At 40.0% G+C, this 21,162-nt stretch overlaps 1 protein-coding gene across 2 annotated transcripts in view; it reads left to right on the forward strand.

Moving 5' to 3' along the window:
• Positions 1–21,162, forward strand: part of DYNC2H1 (dynein cytoplasmic 2 heavy chain 1) — a 328,959-nt gene that overhangs the window by 245,461 nt on the left and 62,336 nt on the right. For both annotated transcript variants that reach the window (XM_089775660.1, XM_089775659.1), the window contains 5 exons: positions 2,681–2,791; positions 4,888–5,043; positions 6,808–6,883; positions 10,017–10,228; positions 13,535–13,639. In XM_089775660.1, the coding sequence (XP_089631786.1) occupies positions 2,681–2,791; positions 4,888–5,043; positions 6,808–6,883; positions 10,017–10,228; positions 13,535–13,639 (660 nt within the window). The remainder of the gene's footprint in view (positions 1–2,680; positions 2,792–4,887; positions 5,044–6,807; positions 6,884–10,016; positions 10,229–13,534; positions 13,640–21,162) is intronic.

Here is a 21,162-nt window from a genome sequence, read left to right on the forward strand (position 1 = left end):
ACAATTTCACGGGGTCCCCCTTTGGCCCTGCCTCTCTTCTCTGGTGCTGGTCCCTCCCCTCTCCTGCAGGTGTCTGCCCTTCTGCTTCACCCCCAGAATCCCCTGGCACCTGCACCTTCCCTTACCCCTGCACCGTCTTGGTGCCTCCCCCTTCCCTCACTGCCCCTGTCCCCTTTCCCTATTTTTCCCTGATGCCCACCCCCTCGCCACCCTCTGCCCCTGTTGCCCTCATGCCCCTGTGCCCTCACACATGCCTTGCTCTATCCCCACCTTCCTCATGCCCATCCCTTCTTTCAGGGTGCCTTCTCCCAGCACCTCCTCCTCTCCCCTCTAGCCTCCAATGCCCTTACCCTTTCCTCTCCCAGCATCACCCTATCACCCCTCCCATTGACACCTCCCCTCCTGCCCTTTTCCTTATTGCTTCCACTTGGCCCCTGGTATTTGTCTCTCCTGCACTCTGCTCTTTGGTGCCTTCCCCTTTCTTTCTTGCTCCCCTCCCCTCAGCACAAGCCCCTTTCTCTCCCTTCCCTTCCCTTCCCTTCCCTTCCCTTCCCTTCCCTTCCCTTCCCTTCCCTTCCCTTCCCTTCGGCTTCTGCCTTCCAATTTGCAGGGCTGGAGTCTGTGGTCAGGCCCCAGAAGTCCCTGCAGCCCAGGTCCCAGTTGCTTCTGGGGCTCCAGACCATGTGCCGGCGCTGGGCTGCGTAGTGCAACGCTGGGTTTTAAAGTCCCAGGCTGTGACGTCACGTCATGCCTGGGCGTCTCCCCCTCTCTTCTGTTGCGTGGCGTTTGAGCATGCCATGCATGCGCTTGTGCTCACAGTCCCCAGAGTGACTTGTAGATGGCCGGCGCGTGGCTCCGGGGAATTTCAGGTGCAGTGCCCCATCACAAATCCCCCTCCTCCTCCTCCAGCAGATGCCAGCTGGATAGCTGCCAAGGGGCCTACTGAAGCGCAGGGTCCAGGGTAGCTGCCTCGCTTACCCTGCCCTATATCCGCTGCTGGGTGGGATCAATATTGGCAGTGCAAATGCTAGATATATAAGTTCCAATTATTGTTGTGCACTTTGTTAATGTTATTCATTGTTAATCTGTTAAACCCTATTTATTTAAGTAAAGATTGTTTATTTTAATGTAATCTATTAGATGTATATGATTTGTAGTTGTTGTTCTGGAATTAGATCCAGATTATTGCTGGCATGAGTTTATTCCTGGAGGCTCTCAAGACACACCAGTAAGTGTGAACAAGGCCAGCCAGGTGGAGGCACCGCCATTGAATGTCCTTTATGAGCAAGGGACAGCAGCAAGGGGGTGGATAGGGTTTCCCCAAGTAAACAACATCACCACTGGGGTACTCAAAATCTCCTTTTACGCTAAAACCATCTCAGGCACCTGGCACACTTGTGAGTGTGACCTGCTTCCAAGTAACCGGGGAGGAAAAAGGGGGTTACACCTGTATGATTATGTTTGAAATCAAAGAGGAACATACCTTCCTTGATGTGTTTTTACTTTCATTTACATTGTGTTATAAAGAAGAATCTATTTCATTAAAGTCCTATTCTGCCACTCTGGTGAATTAGTGCTTAAGTATTTTAATAGTCCCATTGTGACACATACATGCTTGAGTTTAGAGCAATAGCATCAGCTCAGAATCCAGAGTTTTTGTAGGATGCATCTGATTAAGTGGTTTTTACTCATGAAAGTGTATTCCCTTATATCACTGTTAGACGACGCCTACACAGCAGCGTTATTTCAGAATAACTCACGTTATTCCAAAATAACAAAGAGCACATCTAAAACCTATTATTTCAAAATAATGGTGAGCTGGAGGACTTCTTACTCCAACTCCTGTAACCGTCATTTTACGAGGAGTAAGGGAAGTCAAAAGAAGAGTGTTCTTCCTTCAATTTCCTGCTGTGTACACAGTGCCAAAGTCGAATTATGCTATTTCAGTTTAAGCTATGCAATTGACTAGGGATGTTAAATTTAGATTAATTGGCTAATCGAATAGTCAGTGGAGTTTGAATTTACTATTTGATTAGTCGATAAGGGCGCCTCCACCTTTGAAGTGTAGCAGCAGCCCCAGGGCTGTTGCTATGCTTCAGAGGTGAAAGTTCTGTGGGGAGCACAGGGCATTTCAAAGGGGCAGCACCACATGGAGCCCGGGGTCAGCCTGGAGTCAGTGGCGTCAGGCTCCACGTGGCATTTCAAAGTGGCAGCACCACATGGAGCCCAAGACTAGTGGGGGAAGCCCCAACTGATCATGGGCTCCATGTGGAGCTGCCGCTTTGAAATGCTGCATGCAGCCTAGGGTCTGGCCCTCGGCCCACATGTCAGTGCTGTTTTGAACCACCCCCTTCTCTCCTACCCCTTGTTGCCTCCTGATAGAGGCAGCAACAGGGGTAGGAAGTGACTAGTCGACTAGTGTATCAACTAGTTGTTCACATCTCTACAATTGACGTAACTCAAGTTGTATAGCTTAATTTGACTTTTGCCCTACTGTTTAGATGTGCCCTTAACCTTTAAGGTGCCACAGGACTCCTCTATTTTGGGGGGGGGGGGAGGGGCAGATACAGTAAAAAGGCTATCCCTCTGAGACTTTGTGGTATCCCTTTAAACTTTTACTGTTCGGCAAAATCAAATATTGATATATTGTAATTTTTAATACATTTCCTTTTTTAAATAGGAATTGAATACTCTTCAGCCTCAACCTAATTTTCGTCTGTGGCTTACTGCTGAAGTTCATCCAAAATTTACTCCAATTTTGCTTCAGTCAAGTCTGAAAATAACTTATGAGGTAACATTTCTAAGGAAACTTTTTATTGAATAGTGACAAACAATAAGTATTAATGTACTCAGGAGAGATGAAATAACAGCTATATGTATTATAGAGGAAAGTTCAGCAAACTGTAACTAATACAGTATAGAGGGCATAGAATTCATCATTTTTTTTAACATAAATGAAACAAATTGCTTTTAATTTATCTTACAATATTTTTAGCTATTATTTGTATGATCATATATAAGAGTTTACTAATCCATGAAATAAAATAGTTGTATATAAAGCTTGCGATTTTTTTTTTCAAAATTAGATTTAGAGTAGTGTGAAAAATTAAGTTTATTAAAAGAAAGCATAGTGAATTAGAGGTTACAATACTGAATATATGTTTTAAAGCTTATTTGATTTAAGCAAGAAAAAATGTGAATTTTAGACTTATGATTCTTACATAATGCTTATTGCATCCTATTATTCCTGACTTATGTCATTGCCTCAGAATAGTGCAAGGTCATATGCGAGTTTTTATAGTGTCTAAGCACAAACAGAAGAGTTAACAGAATGAACAATTTATTTCTTAATTTCTTATTTGCTTTTATATTTTATAGCAAGAGTGAAAACTTCTTAATGTTCCTGTATTATAAGCTGATCTTAATTCTCTGTATCATTTTCTACATCATTTTGCATAGTATGTTTTTTTCAAGTCTGCAGTATATTGGTTTAGTTCCTACTTGCTGATCATGTGATCATTCACACAACGAAATCAGTGCTCAAGCCAAAGAAAAGGATAGTGCAAGATTGGTTCAATGAGAACAATGCGGATATAGCTAAACTCCTAAGTGATAAGCAGAACGCATTTGTGAATGGTAGAATGAATTCATCTCCATCTCCAAGAAACATTGGTTTAAATATCTACAGAGCAAGGCCTAGTCTGAACTAAGGAGGATACAGGATGAGAGGTGGGAGAGAAAAGCTGCAGATGTCCAGCATCATACAGATACAGACAACACAAAGATGTTCTTTGACTTTCTCAAAGCACTCTATGGGTCATCTAAATATGGCACAGACCCTTTAAAGTCAAGGTGACAAAACCCTTTTCAAAAATATGGAGGGAATCATATAGAGATGGGCTGAATACTTCAGTAGTCTGCTCAATAGACTATCTACAGTCAATCAGTATATCCTTGACCATTTACCTGAGAAACACATCAAAGAGAATCTTGATCTCTTGATCAGTTCAACATCTGGGGACGTTACAACTGAACTCTGGCAAAGCATCTGGAAAAGATGGTATCCCAGAAGAATTGTACAAAGGAGCCAGTCCAAAAGCTATTCGGATGTTTCATGATATCCTGAGTAACATTTGGGAAGAAGAAGAAATGCTTCAAGTCTTCCAAGATACAATTATTATGTCACTGTTCAGAAGCAAAGGCAGCAGAACTAACTGCGGAAACTACAAAGGGATTGCTCTCCTCTGTAAGCAGGCAAAATATTAGCTTGCATTCTGAACAGACTCATTACAAACATATCTAAGGAGGTTCTGTCAGAAGTGCAGTGTGGATTTAGATAAGGTCTTAGCACTGTGAACATGATCTTTGTTGTAAGGAAGATCCAGAAAAAAATGTGTAGAGCAGAACATGGACCTGATGTATGAATAGCACAGGCGGTCCTGATTTTTGATCAGGCTTAATTGAAGCATAAAATAATAAGTAGTAATAGTGACTGTAGTGACTGTAAAAGAAGAAACAAACTCCTATTTGAACACATTTGTATTCATCCTGTTTTTAAAAGAACACATTTCAAGCTGATGTTCCCTTAATCTTTCTTATATTGCATTTCAAGCCTCCTAATTTATTTATTGGTCTTCTCAGAATTCCCTTCAGTGAGTCAACACAATTTCCAGAATAAAATGATTCTGTTGTTAAGCCATCCACTATAATTATTTAATATTAGCAGTTTCTGTTGTTTTCCAAATCTACTTAAGTCAATTTTGAAGAATTAGAAATTAATTAGTGTTACATATTTAGCTAAGTTTGTATATATAATATTGTAGTTTTTATTGTTTAGTAATATGGATATATACGTATATGATGTGTTGTTGGTTTTTGTCTACCCAGGCTCCTCCAGGCCTAAAAAAGAATTTGATGAGAACCTATGAATCTTGGACTCCAGAGCAGATTAGTAAAAAGGGCAATTTGTCTCGAGCCCATGCACTTTTTAGTTTGGCATGGTTTCATGCTGCATGCCAAGAAAGAAGAAATTATATCCCTCAGGTAAGTACTCTAACTTCTTGTCAATATTTTGTGGGGGTTTTTACTAAAATGTTTTACTTTCATTTCATAACATATTTACTACCTTTTATGTTTTCTAATTAAATTATGACATGCACTTTTTAATATGTTTGGGCATACAGGAGTGATAAATGTAACTACCGATGTGGACCATTTTGGTGGCAACTAATTTGGAGATCTTAATTATTGGGTATGGCCTCAGTGCAGAACTGGCACTTGATAGCACAGACCCCCCAACAGTTTTTCAGAGTCCCATTAGTTCTAGTGGCCCACTTCATGGGATTACAGCAGTTTCTCTCAAAGTGGTCCATGAACCAGAGCCAATGGGAGCCGTGAGGCTCTGTGGCTGTAGATCCAGTAAATAAACACACCAGAGTAGCCAGTTAGCAAGTTTCTCAAAGTGGTTTCGCAGACCACTTTGAGAAACACTGTATTAGAGCTTTGTGCTAGCTGATCTTGATACAGGTTTGGGTCCCTCTGACAAAGTGTATGTACTTCCTCCTTTCTTGATTTACAAAAGCATTAAAAACCTCTTTGCTAAACAGAAAGGTAGAAACTAGCTCTTAAAGCTTACCAAGATTTCCCCCCCACACTGCCAAACTGGAGGAGGGGAGTGAAGGAGAGGGCCTATGATTTGTGGAATGTTAGGTAGAATTAACAGCTATACCTCCATAGTGGTGCAACCTATACAAAGGAAAAGATACTTCAAAGGGAAGGATGGTGATGTCTGATCTCCTCCTGAACCTAGATCTAGTTGTGGGAGAGCTACTATACCAGCTATTAAGAATGCTCATTTCATAGGCATCAAGCCATACAAACGTTTATAGTCATTACTTGATGCACTGTTGTTTTTTAAACAGAGGTAAAATAAGATGACATGTGACATAGGTAGTGGTTAAAATAAGCAGACATACTTACTGAAGTTTGAAAGGAAACTGAAATTCAAAAAATCCATCAAGGGTAGGAAAGAGAATTGTCTAGTCATAGTTATCCATGAGTTACAACGTGAAGTGTTTGGGATAGGAGAGAGTTGCATGCTTATGTGCATCATTTTCATGAAGCTTTGCTGATTAGTCTAGTATTTTAAAATATATCTTTATTTCATACAAACATGTTACTTGCTACATAGGCAGGCATAACCTAACCCTGATGGCATCTAGCCTGTATGCCTATTTAAAATTAAACACACTGATAGAATGAGGAGTATCAGAGGGGTAGCCGTGTTAGTCTGAATCTGTAAAAGCGGCGAGGAGTCCTGTGGCACCTTATAGACTAACCGAAGTGTTGGAGCATAAGCTTCCGTGTGTGAATACCAAGAGATTCACACCTGCAGATCAGCTACTAGAAGTGGGCCTCATCCTCCCTGATTGGATCCACCTCGTCATCTCTAGCCTGATTCTAGCCTGCATATTTATACCTGCCTCTGGAAATTTCCACTACATGCATCTGATGAAGTGGGTCTTTGCCCACGAAAGCTTATGCTCCAACACTTTGGTTAGTCTATAAGATGCCACAGGACTCCTCACCACTTTTACGGATAAGAGTTGTTTGTCATATTGACTCTTTGCTGTCTGTGTTTGCATCTCTGAGGAGCAGCCTAGAAATGATGCTTTCAGATCAGTGTACTGTAGTAGATTTTCCCCCCTAGTGTTATATATTATACATTTTTGTTTATTTTTTATGTTTTGTTTAATGCTCATTGATTAAAAATGTATATTAACTTTTTGCATTTTGTTTTAACAATAGGGTTGGACCAAGTTTTATGAATTTTCTTTATCTGATCTCCGTGCAGGGTATGATGTTATTGATGGACTCTTTGATGGTAAGTTACTCTGTACGGAAATCTGGTTCCTTTCTTTGCCTCCATATTTCCAAGTGATCTCCATTTCAAATCTTTTTAATTATTATTATTTCTCTATTTCAGTTAGAAATGACTGGGAGATGGCAATTCTGTTTTGTGGCAACTTTTGTTGTTTTAAAATTTATTTTTGTTCTGCATTGGACCGAAAACATAATATTTTGAATATTATTGAGGGTGGGCTGGTAGAGTCAGTCTCTAGTTTAGGATGTGGGAGACTCAGAATCAGCCAAACAGGGACTGGAATCTGGATCTCTCAGATCCCAGGCTGATTCTCTAAACATCAGGCTCTAGTGTGTACATGTGTCTTTTTACCCCTTTGTCCTGTTGAAATGATAAACATCCACAAAACAGCATATTCCAAACAGCTCTAATTTTGATGTTCTGTTTATCTCACTTAAAGGACTTACAAAAAAAAAAAGTATGGTTTTCATTTAAGTTCCGTATCCTAATAAAGCTAGTGACCAAAATGGTTCAATATCTCTAGCTCCTGTTGATTTAAAAGAGGTTTATAGGTGTTTAAATCTTTTGGAATTCAGGCCAGGTACATTCAGATTTAACAGTTTGAATATATTACCAACAGACTTTGGGTCCTAGATATTAACTATTGTGGTGAGGGAAGTTTTTCTTGCAATAATTGGAGTGTGACATTGATCAGTATTGACTGAAATGTACATAAGAACATAAGAACGGCCATACTGGTTCAGACCAAGGCTACAGGATCTTTCGAAAAAGCACCCCGTTTTCGAACGAACCACGTGTAGACTGCATTTTCAATTTTGAAATAGCACTTTTTTGAAAGAGCGCCATTACGTGATTATGCAAATGAAATGCGGGATATTTAAATCCTGGCTTCATTTGCACTTTCGAAGTGCTTCATTTACATCCCTCTACCGACAGAGGGATGTAGTCTACATGTAGCCCAAAGGTCCATCCAGCCCAGTACCCTGTGGCCAATGCCATATGCCCCAGAGAAAGGGAACAAAACAGGAAATGCTCATGTTATCCCTCTCCTGTCACCCATTTCCAGAAAAACTGAGGCTAGGGTCACCATTCCTACCCATCCTGGCTAATAGCCATTGATGGACCTAACTTCCATGAATCTATCTAGATCTTTTTTAACCCTGTTAAAGTCTTAACTGTAATACGGGACCTTTCCATTTGAAGAATCTCGCAGTTCTTTTTGACCATAATTACTTCACCCATGCTGAAAAATCATCTATTGGGTGAAATGCTGCACTATGTCCCTATAGTTTGGAACAAGAAATGAGGGAGAAAGACATTTTAGTTGAACCTGCAGGATATTGCTAAGTAGGTGAAATATAATCACTTGAATACAATTTGGTCAGAATGCCAGTGTTAACATTCTTAATTTTAAACACAGTGTCATGTGATTATTAATGATCAAATATAAGTTGGACCTCTTTTTGAATCATACCAGAAAGTTAGTATATCAGTAACAATGTCTTCATTTGGCATGACAGGATATTATTCAATCATCCTCTTTATTTTGTGAGACCTGAAGGGGGTATCCCCCAAAATTGGTATGGCTGTACCACACTTAAAGATCCATTGAGATTAGGGAAGTTGAGCACACTGATGGCAATGATATTAAATATTGACACCAATATTTAAAAAGGGCTCTAGAGGTGATCCCAGAAATTACAGACCAGTAAGTCTAACGTTGGTACCGGGCAAATTAGTCGAAACAATAGTTAAGAATAAAATTGTTAGGCATGTAGAAGAACATAATTTGTTGGGCAAAAGTCAACATGGTTTCTGTAAAGGGAAATCGTGTGTTACTAATCTATTAGAGTTCTTTGAAGGGGTTAACAAACATGCGGACAAGGGGGATCCAGTAGATATAATATACTTAGATTTTCAGAAAGCCTTTGACAAGGTCCCTCACCAAAGGCTTTTGTGTAAATTACATTGTCATGGGATAAGAGGGAAATTCCTTTCATGGATTGAGAACTGGTTAAAAGACAGGAAACAAAGGGTAGGAATAAATGGTAAATTTTCAGAATGGAGAGGGGTAACTAGTGGTGTCCCCCAAAGGTCAGGCCTAGGACCAATCCTTTTCAACTTACTCATAAATGATCTAGAGAAAGGGGCAAGCAGTGAGGTAGTAAAGTTTGCTGATGATACTAAACTGTTCAAAATAATCAAGACTGAAGCAGAATCTTCAAAAAGATCTCACAAAACTAAGTGATTGGGCAATAAAATGACAAATGAAATGTAATGTGGATAAGTGTAAAGTAATTCCCGTTGGAAAAAATAACCCCAACTATACATATAGTATGATGGAGGCTAATTTGGCTATGACAAATCAGGAAAGAGATCTTGGAGTTATCGTGGATAGTTCTCTGAAAACATCCACACAGTGTGCTGAGGCAGTCAAAAAGGCAAATAGAATGTTAGGAATTATTAAGAAAGGGATAGAAAATAAGAGACAGACTATCTTACTGCCCCTGTATAAAACTATTGTATGCCCACATCTTGAGTACTGTGTACAGATGAGGTCTCCTCACCTCAAAAAGATATTTTGGCCTTGGAAAGGGTTCAGGAAAGGGCAACTAAAATGATTAGGGGTTTGGAACGGGTCCCATATGAAGAGAAGCGAAAGCAACTGGGACTTTTCAATTTAGAAAAGAGGAGACTTAGGGGGGCCATTCTTATGTTCTTATGGCTAAGGATTAGGAGGTAGGAAGCCACAATTGAATATGGAATGACCAGTAGTGAGAAGGTACTATTATTCTCCAACTAAACAGGGTTGATTGATAAGTGAGATGTGTACAATAAAAGTTCCCCTAGACATCTGCAATATTTATGTCATTCAGTGGAATTTAAAACACATTAATTATACTCTTATCACAGGAAAAATATTTGAAACATTTACAGTACAGATGTTAGAACATTTAATATTATACATTGTGTGATTATTTTATTTTACTTTATGTTTACATTATTTAGTAATGAGATTGTTGCTTTATAGGATTCCTTTGTATTCTTTGTTTCGCTGAAGACTGACTTTAATAATGTTGATCAGGAAATGCAGGAAAAGGTCAATGTGACACTAATATTTTGTAACTTATAGGTTCTAAAGATTTTCAATGGGAATTCGTGCATGGCCTGTTTGAAAATGCTATTTATGGAGGCCGGATAGATAATTACTTTGATATGAGGGTCCTGCGGACCTATCTGGAACAGCTGTTTAATTCCAGAGTTATTGGAGGTTTAAATCTTAGGGGCAAGAAAATGACCAGCTTCCCCTATTCCATCTCTCTACCAAATTCCTGTAGCATTTTGGTAAGTATACTTGTATTGTTATCATCCATGGAAACCAAATCTTCTTCTTTTTTTACAGTACTAAATTAGCAAATGAATATCACAATTTAAGGCAGGTTCCTTCAAGGTACTGGGCATACATAAATCCCACTGCAATTAATGGGAAATGAAGGTGTTTAGTCTCTGTAGGACTATGCTGTATAACACTAATAATAGTCAATAAAAATGCTAATATTTAATAGGAAAAAACACTAAATATGTATTCTTTGCATACTTCATTTTATGTAGATTTTGAGATTTGATATTGATGAAAATGTATGGTGAAATCCCAAAGAAAATAAGAGATGCACTACTCATTTTTAAAAATACTGGAGAAATTTGAAATAACAAAGGGTTCACTTATGATGTTTTCTTGATTAAAGTTTTTGTATGTGCTATACAGTAATGAACATGGGGAAGAAACAGAGTCACATAAGAGATATATTTGGCTAACGAATCACCCCTTATAATGGGACCTATGAGAAGTTTTAACTGTGTGTTATCTTTGCCAATATTTGCCAAACAAGACTGCATCAATTTGTATTGTTATATTTTGTGTTGTATTACTGTCTTGCTGTTCTTGATTTCACTCCTCGGCTCTTATATTAATTTGTGAAAAAAGCATTTAGCCTTAAATTCCAGCTCCATATGTGATAGAATAACAGGTTGTACTTGGTTGTAGTGAGAGCAGCAGTGTGTGTGGAAGAAAGACCTGCCAGATCCAGTGGTCCACTGTGTGGAAACTGAAAGATGGCAACAAGAGAGCAGATGGAGAGGCCAGGTGGGCTGTAGAACAGACAGCCTGGGAAGGAGTATGTTATGATGAAGGGTTCCAGTTCTCAGTGGTAGAACTAGTCACAACTCTCCACAATGTAGCATATGTTGGCATCAGAACATTAAAACTGACTCTGAGAAAACTCTGAAAAATATTTTATGTATGCCAAAGACCCTTTATGGTTCAATATTTTTAAATGGCCTATTTATAGTAGAAAAGTTAAGCATGTATATAAGTGTTTGCTGTTTGATGGCCCAATCCACATGCACATGATCTGCTGGATAATAGGATCTGATTGGATCTCCAGCCACCTGGGCTGCATGGTTTTGCAGAAGTAGTAAGGGACACCCTGCTTCATGTTCCTGTCACCCTCACCCATAATGATCACTTTATATGTTGGGAAAATAACACTGCGGGGCACAGACTATCCAATAAGTTCTTGGATTGCATTGGAGACAACTTTTTATTTCAGAAGGTTGAAAAAGCTACCAGGGGGAAGCTGTTCTAGATTTGATCCTAACAAATAGGGAGGAACTGGTTGAGAATTTGAAAGTGGAAGGCAGCTTGGGTGAAAGTGATCATGAAATCATAGAGTTCACAATTCTAAGGAAGGGTAGAAGGGAGAACCGCAAAATAGAGACAATGGATTTCAGGAAGGCAGATTTTGGTAAGCTCAGAGAGCTGCTAGGTAAGGTCCCATGGGAATCGAGACTGAGGGGAAAAACAAAAACTAAAATAGCACATACAAAAACTAAAATAGCACATACAAAAACTGAGGAGAGTTGGCAGTTTTTCAAAGGGACATTGTTAAGGGCCCAAAAGCAAACTATTCCGATGTGTTAGAAAGATAGAAAATATGGCAAAAGACCACATTGGCTTAACCACGAGATCTTGCATGATCTAAAAATAAAAAAAGGAGTCCTATAAAAAATGGAAAGTAGGACAAATTACAAAGGATGAATATAGGCAAACAGCACAGGAATGCAGGGGCAAGATTAGAAAGGCAAGGGCACAGAATGAGCTCAAACTAGCTACGGGAATAAAGGTAAACAAGAAGACTTTTTATAAATACATTAGAAACAAGAGGACAACCAAGGAGAGGGTAGGCCCACTGGTCAGTGAGGAGGGAGAAACAGTAACAGAAAACTTGGAAATGGCAGAGATGCTCAATGACTTCTTTGTTTCGGTCTTCACCAAGAAGTCTGTAGGAATGCCTAACATAGTGAATGCTAGTGGGAAGGGGGTAGTTTTAGAAGGTAAAATAAAAAAAGTTAAAAATCACCTAGAAAATTTAGATGCCTGCAAGTCACCAGGGCCTGATGAAATGCATCCTAGAATACTCAATGGCTGCGTCCAGATTGGCATGATTTTCTGGAAATGCTTTTTCCAGAAAAGTTTTCCGTTAAAAGCATTTTCAGAACAGAGCGTCTAGATTGGCACGGACGCTTTTCTGCAAAAGCACTTTTTGCAGAAAAGCATCCGTGCCAATCTAGACACGCTTTTCCGCAAAAAAGCCCCAATCGCTGTTTTCGCGATCAGGGCTTTTTTGCGGAAAACATCTGAGCTGTCTACACTGGCCCTTTTGCACAAAAGCTTTGTGCAAAAGGGACTTTTGCCTGAACGGGAGCAGAATAGTATTTCTGCAAAAAGCACTGATTTCTTACAGTAGGAAGTCAGTGCTTTTGCGGAAATTCAAGCGGCCAGTGTAGACAGCTGGCAAGTTTTTCCAGAAAAGCAGCTGATTTTCCAGAAAAACTCACCAGTCTAGACATAGTCAAGGAGCTGATAGAGGAGGTATCTGAGCCTCTAGCTATCATCTTTGGAAAATCATGGGAGGCAGGGGAGATTCCAGAGGACTGGAAAAGGGCAAATATAGTGTCCATCTATAAAAAGGGAAATAAGAACAACCCTGGAAACTACAGACCAGTTAGTTTAACTTCTGTGCCAGGGAAGATAATGGAGCAAGTAATAAAGAATAGCTTATCAAGCATCTTGCATTGGATTACAACACGAAGGAGAAAGCAACTACTAGGTCCAAATTCGAATTCAAAATAGTGTAAAAAAAATTGTAAATGTGGCGTTATTAGCATTATAGGAGATCATCAAATTGATCTGTTCAAGTCTTGTAATTGTCCGCAGAGAGCTTTTGTATAGTGTAATCACAATTTCACTATAATCAGAGTTCTTTGTCAATTATAAATTGAAACAATTTGGGATTTCTGTTCTGTTTCACTAGCGTGTTCAATTATTAGCAGTTTCTCTGGTATATCATGTCATATGTTCACATACTTGAGTCATTTCTCTATTTTAGTAGTGGTACTATTTAGAAATGTCCACAAAATTCTGTTGTTCAACTAATTATAAATCCTATCAAATGAAAGTATATCTTTTGAAAAAATGTTTCTGAAATTCTTTTCAGCACATTTTGTTGATTTCATGAACTGCATAGGAAACTTCTACAGTTATTGTTACTTTCCTTCTCTCTCTCTCTCTCTCTTTTTTTTTTTTTGTAGGATTACCGTGATATTATTGAAAGCCTTCCAGAAAATGATAAACCTGATTTCTTTGGCCTGCCTGCCAATATTGCACGCTCTTCTCAACGCATGATAAGTTCCCTGGTAAGTTTTAAATTTTGCACTGCTTGTTAGTATAATTGGAAATATCACCAGCCTGGGAGATAAAATGCATTTCCATAAGAAAAATAGATCACACTAAAACATTTTTAGTTTGTTGCTTGCTACATAGAGAAAACTTGTAGTATTCATTATAAATTCAGAATGTAGAAAGTATTTAAAAATTAATTCTGTCTCCATTGGTAATATAAGTAAAATGTTTCTTAGAGTTATTTAACATGCTTGAAGTTCTTTTGTGCTGTGGGGAGGATTTTTATTTTATAATGGAGATTGCCTATCTCCTAGAACTGGAAGGGACCTTGAAAGGTCATCAAGTCCAGTCCCCTGCCTTCACAGCAGGACCAAGTACCATCTCTGACAAATTTTTGCCTCAAATCCCTAAACGGCCTCTGCAAGGATTGAACTCATAATTCTGTGTTTAGCAGGCTAATGCTCAAACCACTGAGCTATCCCTCCCCCCACTTGCGCTGTGTCTAGACTGCAGGGTTTTTTCAAAAAAAGTAGCCTTTTTTCAAAAAAACTTCATCTAGACTATAGCCGCGTTCTTTTGAAATTAAATCAAAAGAACGCGGCTTTTCTTTCGATGGTGGTAATCCTCATTTCACGATGAATAACGCCTTTTTTCAAAAGTGTTCTTTCGAAAAAAGGCGTTCTTGAATGCAAACAGAGCTTTTTCAAAACAGAGCATCCAGACTGCCTGGGTGCTCTCTTTCGAAAAAGCGGCTCACTTTTTCGAAAGAAGAGGTTGCAGTCTAGACGCTCTCTTTCAAAAAGGCTTGCAGTCTAGACATAGCCTTAATTGTGAGACATTTGAAATACTACTGGCTTAGAATGAATAACTTGCATTGATATCCAAGCATCTCTCACAATTTTGAGAAGTAGGGTCTTTTCCCCCTTTGAGCTTCGGAGGGCATTCAGCAGTACAGCATAATCCATACTGGCTATTCCCCCATCTCTGTCTTGTCACCAGAACTTTTGCCTTTGTGGTAGTAGTGGTTCAAGACAAAGCAAACAGCTACTGTTTCCTTTTCCAACTTTACTTTTCATTTGCATTTCAGAAAGTAGTGAGCAATGAAGCGATTTTCGTTCTCCTTCTCCATCAGATTGGGTAATTGCCCGGCTCCCAGGCTATGGCAGGGCTATCCTACAATCACTGGCTAAATCAGAGGTTTAATACTCAGTGCTTACTAAATCAGAAAGTTGCTCTATGTGCAACAACATTAAAAGGCTTGTCAGAGGATGAAGTATGTCTTTGCTATTCACAGCAAGCTGACCCTTGCACTGCCAGGGCATGGAGCTCAAAGACAAAATGACATGTCAGATCCCAGTCCCCTACCCTGAAGACTTATGTCAGAAAAAAAAAAAACCTTTTAAGTGATCCAACTTTAACTCTCCATAGTTCTGTGGTTCTCAACTGGTGGGCCATGGACCACTGGTGTTCCATTGTGGCTTTTTTGGTGGTCCACAGGAATATTGTCCAAAGGTGTGAGCAGGCGCCGCCGTCAGGCTGTTTTACAAGCACAAGTATTCACATGCACATGGCGAGTCATCAATAGCATCACCTAGGATGCAACCACGTTTTGTTGCCAGTAACTTCCGTCTGAGGCTCTGAGGGTCTGTACCACCGTCGTGCTGAGCAGTGCTGTGTTGTTCGTCCTGTGCTACATGTGCTGTTTTACAGGTGTGGTGTAGTTTCTATATAATGGCAGCGACAGAAAGAAATGTCAAGTGCAAGTATTCAAAGGACTACATCAAATTCAGCTTCACTTGTCAAGAAGAAGAAGGTGTGGATTTGCCACAATGTGTTATTTGTTTCAAAGTCTTGGGGAATGACTCAATGAAGCCGGCTAAGCAGAAACTCCATCTCGAAAAGTGTCACCCTAACTTGTTGCAAAAGGATGAAGATTATTTTGAGCAGAAGTTATCAGGTCTGAAACGGCAGCTCCTCGACTTAACAAGTGCATTCTACAATAAGACAAGCAATGCAGTATGCGCTTCCTACATTGTTGCATACAAAATTGCACAGGCCAAGAAGCCTCATACCATTGTAGAGCAACTTGTGCTCCCCTGTGCAAAAGAGATGGTGCAGCTTGTTCTTGGCGAAGAAGCAGCAAGGAAGCTGAATGATATATCTGTCTCTAACGACACAGTATTGAGACGGATAAATGAGATATCACAGAACATCAGTGAACAAGTTATGGATGAAATAAAGAGGTCTCCGTTGTTTGCCATACACTTGGATGAATCGACCGACGTCTCATTGTGCCCTCATCTATTGGTGTTTGCATGATAAATGGTTGAGGGAGACTTCAAAGACAAGTTTCTTTTTTGTAAGACTCTTGATACCACCACAAAGGCTAAGGATATGATGGAAATTGTTAACAATGTCTTTTAAGTACATGGTCTGGATTGGGTAAATTTTGTGGGTGTCACCACTGATGGTGCACCTGCCATGCTGGGCTCAAGATTGGGCTTCCAAACACTGGTGAAACAGCGCGCTCCAATGGTAACCGGAGTTCATTGCTTCATTCATAGGGAAGCTTTGGCACCAAAAACATTGCCTGATCAACTGAACGCCATTTTCAAAGGGCTGGTAAAAAGTGAATCCCATCAAATCATTGGCTCTGAACACCAGGCTGTTCAAAAGATTTTGCCTGGACATGGGTTCCGACTTTGATATATTGCTGTTCTACACTTCTGTATGGTGGTTGTCAGCAGGGAACGTACTCAAAAGAAGTGACAAGGAGTCCTGTAGCATCTTATAGACTAACAGATGGATTGGAGCATAAGCTTTCGTGGGCAAAGACCCACTTCGTCAGATGCATGTAGTGGAATTATCCAGAGGCAAGTATAAATATGCAGGCCAGAATCAGGCTAGAAATAACAAGGTTAATTCAATCAAGGAGGATGAGGCCCACTTCTAGCAGCTGAACTGTAGGTATGAATACCAAGAGAGGAGAAGCTGCTTCTGTAGTTAGCTAGCCATTCACATTCTTTGTTTAATCCTGAGCTGATGGTGTCAAACTTGCAGATGAACTGTAGCTCAGTGGTTTCTCCTTGAAGTGTGGTCTTGAAGTTTTTTTGCTGCAGGATGGCTACCTTTAGATCTGCTATTGTGTGTCTAGGGAGACTGAAGTGTTCTCCTACAGGTTTTTGTATATTGCCATTCCTAATATCTGAATTGTGTCCATTTATTCTTTTACATAGGGACTGTCCAGTTTGGCCGATGTATAAAGCAGAAGGGCATTGTTGGCACATGATGGCGTATATTACATTGATAGATGTGCAAGGTGAATGAAACAGTGATGGTGTGGCTGATCTGGTTAGGTCCTGTGATGGTGTTGGTCATGTAGATATGTGGGCTAAGTTGGCACCGAGGTTTGTTGCATGGATTGTTTCCTGAGTTAGAGTTACTATGGTGCGGTGTATAGTTTCTGGGGAGAATATGCTTCAGATTGGCGGGTTATCTGTGGGTGAGGACTGGCCTGCCTCCCAAGGCCTGTGAAAGTGAGAGATCGTTGTCCAGGATGGGTTGTAGATCACTGATGATGCATTGGAGTGGTTTTAGCTGAAGACTGTAGGTGATGGCCAGTGGTGTTCTGTTGGTTTCTTTCTTGGGCTTGTCCTGCAGCAGGAGACTTCTGGGTACATGTCTGGCTCTGTTAATCTGTTTCCTTACTTCCTTGTGTGGGTTTCGTAGTTTCAAGAATGCTTGGTGAAGATCTTGTAGGTGTTGGTCTCTGTCTGAGGGGTTGGAGCAAATGCAGTTGTACCTCAGTGCTTGGCTGTAGACAGTGGATAGTGTGGTATGTCCAGGATGGAAGCTGGAGGCATGAAAGTAGGCATAGCAGTCAGTAGGTTTTCGGTATAGGGTGGTGTTCATGTGACCGTCAGTTATTTGCACCGTGGTGTCCATGAAGTGGACATCCCATGTAGACTGGTCCAGGCTGAGGTTGATGGTGGGGAAGCTGTTGAAATTGTGGTGCTACAGGACTCCTTGTTGCTTTTGCAGATCCAGACTAACACGGCTACCCTTCTGATACTCATCAGAGTTTTTCAGCTGAGAGAGGAGTTAGATTTATTTCTCCAGGGAAAGAGGAATTCCGAAATGTGCTGACACAGTCAAATTTAGAACTTACGTATCTTGTCAATAATTTTGGAATCTTGAACAAACTTTATTGTCAGCTGCAAGAGAAAGATGCAAATCTGTTCTCTCACCAAAGCATCATCAAGGCTTTTCTTGACAAATTGGAACTCTGGATCATAAAAGTCGAAAGCAATAATTTGGTTCAATTTCCATATGTAGATGCCATGCTCGAGGAAAAGGAAGCCATTCGGATGCAAATTCTCTATCATTTATGGAAGTTACGGGACGAATTCCAATTATATGTTCCAGAGGTGGACAGGAGAAGGGATGGATTATCTTTCATCAGGAATCCATTTACAACAGATGTTAATAGTGATCCAGAGGATCTGCAGGAGGAATTCTTGGATCTGAAAAATGATTTTGCGGCTCAAGGTTTGTACCAGAAGTCTGCCATAGAGAAATTTTGGGCCAGCATGACCGGGAGTTACCCAAATCTGTCAGCACACGCAGTCAGATTTCTTTTGCCATTTGCATCAACTTATATGTGTGAGACTGGATTTTCGTGTTTCTTGCACGTTAAGTCCAAACAGAGGAATCGGCTTGCAGTGGAAAGCGATATTTGTTGTGCATTATCGGTACCACTGCAAACATTGAACAGCTTGTCAGTGAGAAGAGAATCCAAACATCTGTTAGTAAGAAATAAATTTCAAATGAAAATGTTTGTTGTCTGCTCTTTTTTATCATGTCTTAAAAAGAAGGTGGTCCACGAAATTTTTTTGATTGGCCTGGTGGACCATGGACTGAAACAAGTTGAGAACCACAGCAATAGTGGGACCTCAGCTCCTTGGGGAAAAAAAGTAGGGCTCCTATATAACTTCCCTAATACCCAGTGTGAATCAGGGGATTTTCACAATGAGTCCTCATTTCAAAAGTAGAAGCACTGAAATTCAGAGTGTGGGGCCAGAAAGGAAGGATATCTAAAAGTCTCAAGGCTTTCTTATGAAATGGAATGCAACAGATCCCACCAAGGCTACATTCACTCAGAAATTCCTGTAAAGCAGACCCTACTTCTGCTCAAAAAACAAAAACAACAATAAACCAAAAAACAAACCCCATACCATAGGAATCACAAAAATGGGAAAAAATATATAGTGTCTAAGAGATAATCATCTTCAGACAATGACTTCTCTATTGAGAAAGAAAAGCATTCTATATTAGGTTCTGAGCCAGCCACAGATTTTGCATTCTGGCAGTCAAACTGTTTGGCAGCTTCCCATTTTTTAGACTGGTCAAGTAACAAGGAAGCATATCTCAGGTCACTGAGATAAGATGCTGTTCTTGCACACAGGTGGCCAAAGGGCTTACTTTATACATGCCCTTCACATGCACTTGTAATGAAGATGATTCAGAAGGTAATGTGAGCTGAAGCAATGCTCCATGCTAACATAAGATATCCTGGTTTTTGGACTTAGTAGATATGGTATTGTACATTCTTCAATGGACATCCTTCATCAAGCCTCATTCTCCATACAGACCCATGCTTTCGCCAACACATTGGGATTTTACAGATATTCATATGGACTTCCATACTAAAAGCCTTCTCAGTCTAGCCATGGTTCAGCTCATAGTGCCACGAAGAAAACAAAACCCCAAGGACTCTGGAATTCCAGCTACTTTGGATTTTCCTCAGGATGGTTTGGATAATGGACTTCAACCAAGCATAACATCATCTTAGGCAGCCATAAGCAGTGACTTACTAGCAGGGTTTTGAGGGCCATGAAAGAAAATATCCACGTCTCAAAATTTCTCAGAGCTGTCAGATTGGCTAGACCTGAAATAAGTCTAGTCTTTCCTAAATGAGATATACTGTGGTAATAAAAGTCCTAACAACCTACCCTGTTGGCAGACTGTTTGGCAGCTGTTTGGCATTCTATCAAAATCTACTTTGTGGTTACTGTCATGTTATCTAGATGAACCAGAGTTAGCAGCAGCATCCATGCAAGAGCCTCACTATGCATTCCATGATGACACAATAGTTCTAACGTTATATATGGCATTAGTGAGACATCAACTGGGACACTGGATCCAGTTCTAATATCTACAGCTAAAACAAAAGGATGCTGACCTTTTGAAAAGGGTTCAGTAATACAAGAAGGATTAGATGGCTAAAAAAACAAGCTTAAAGTGAGGGATTAAAAATGCCCAGTCTAGTCAGTTTATTTACAAGAATGTTAAAAAAGTGACTCGATCATGGTCTGTAAGATTTCTGATACGGGAGGACATAAAAAGATCCAGTGCCTAGTAAATGAAACCATAAAAATTCAGACTAAAATAAGGCACATTTTTAATAGTGATGGTAATCAATTATTGGAACAATTTACCTGAGTATACAGGCAGTCCCCGGGTTACATGGATCCGACTTACATCAGATCCCTACTTACAAACGGGGTGAAGCAACCCCTCACTAGCTGCTTCCCCCCAGCAGACCAGGGAGACGCGACGCTAGTGCCCCTCCCCCAGCAGACCAGGGAGATGCGGAGTGGCTTTTCTCAGCAGACACCTCAGCTTGAGAATAAAGGACTGAGGGAAGTGAGGTGTGGGAGAATAAAACTGAGCTCGGGAGAAATGTTTGGCTATGGTTTCCCCTACAATATGTACCAGTTCTGACTTACATACAAATTCAACTTAAGAACAAACCTACAGTCCCTATCTTGTACGTAACCCGGGGACTGCCTGTATTGTAGATTCTCTGTAACCTGAAGCCTTTAAATCAGGACTGCTTGTCTTTCTAAAGGTAGGCAGTAGCTCAGCTAGAAGTTATAGGCTTGATGCAGGCAGGCATCATTTGATGGTCTGTGGCCTATGTTTTGCAGGCAGTTAGGCTAGAAGATGATTGTAATCATCCTTTCTGGCTTTAAAACCTTAGAATTTTTGTTTAATCTTTTTGTGATTATATTTAGGTACACACATGTTAAATCTGTTATTTATATTATAAAAATGTTACAAACAATACTGTGCAAAAGAGTGCTTTAATAGATGTATGAAGAGTGTGTAGGATTGAGCTCAGGAACTCCCAAATTATAATATCAGATCTGCCCATTTGTTGTGTCCAAATTTAAGTCTTGATATTAACTTTCACCAGGACTGAATTGGATCATTGTGTCTTTTCCTTATCTACAAGTGGAAATAATTACATTTTTTGAAATCAGAAAACATAGCTTGTAAAATAGCCATGTTTGAAATATAGTTCTTTCAAACTGTCATTAATATTCATAGCATGAACATTGCTCAAAATCTATTCCTATTCTAAGGGAAGCAGAATACGATATTCTTATTTGTAGCACACAGGAGGAATTATGTGCAAACATAATATTGCCCCCTCAAGTACTACGTTAGAACGTAACATAAGAACATAAGAATG

The sequence above is a fragment of the Pelodiscus sinensis genome, chromosome 1, assembly GCF_052426305.1.
Source record: "Pelodiscus sinensis isolate ZL-2025 chromosome 1, ASM5242630v1, whole genome shotgun sequence".
Lineage (NCBI taxonomy): Eukaryota > Metazoa > Chordata > Testudines > Trionychidae > Pelodiscus > Pelodiscus sinensis.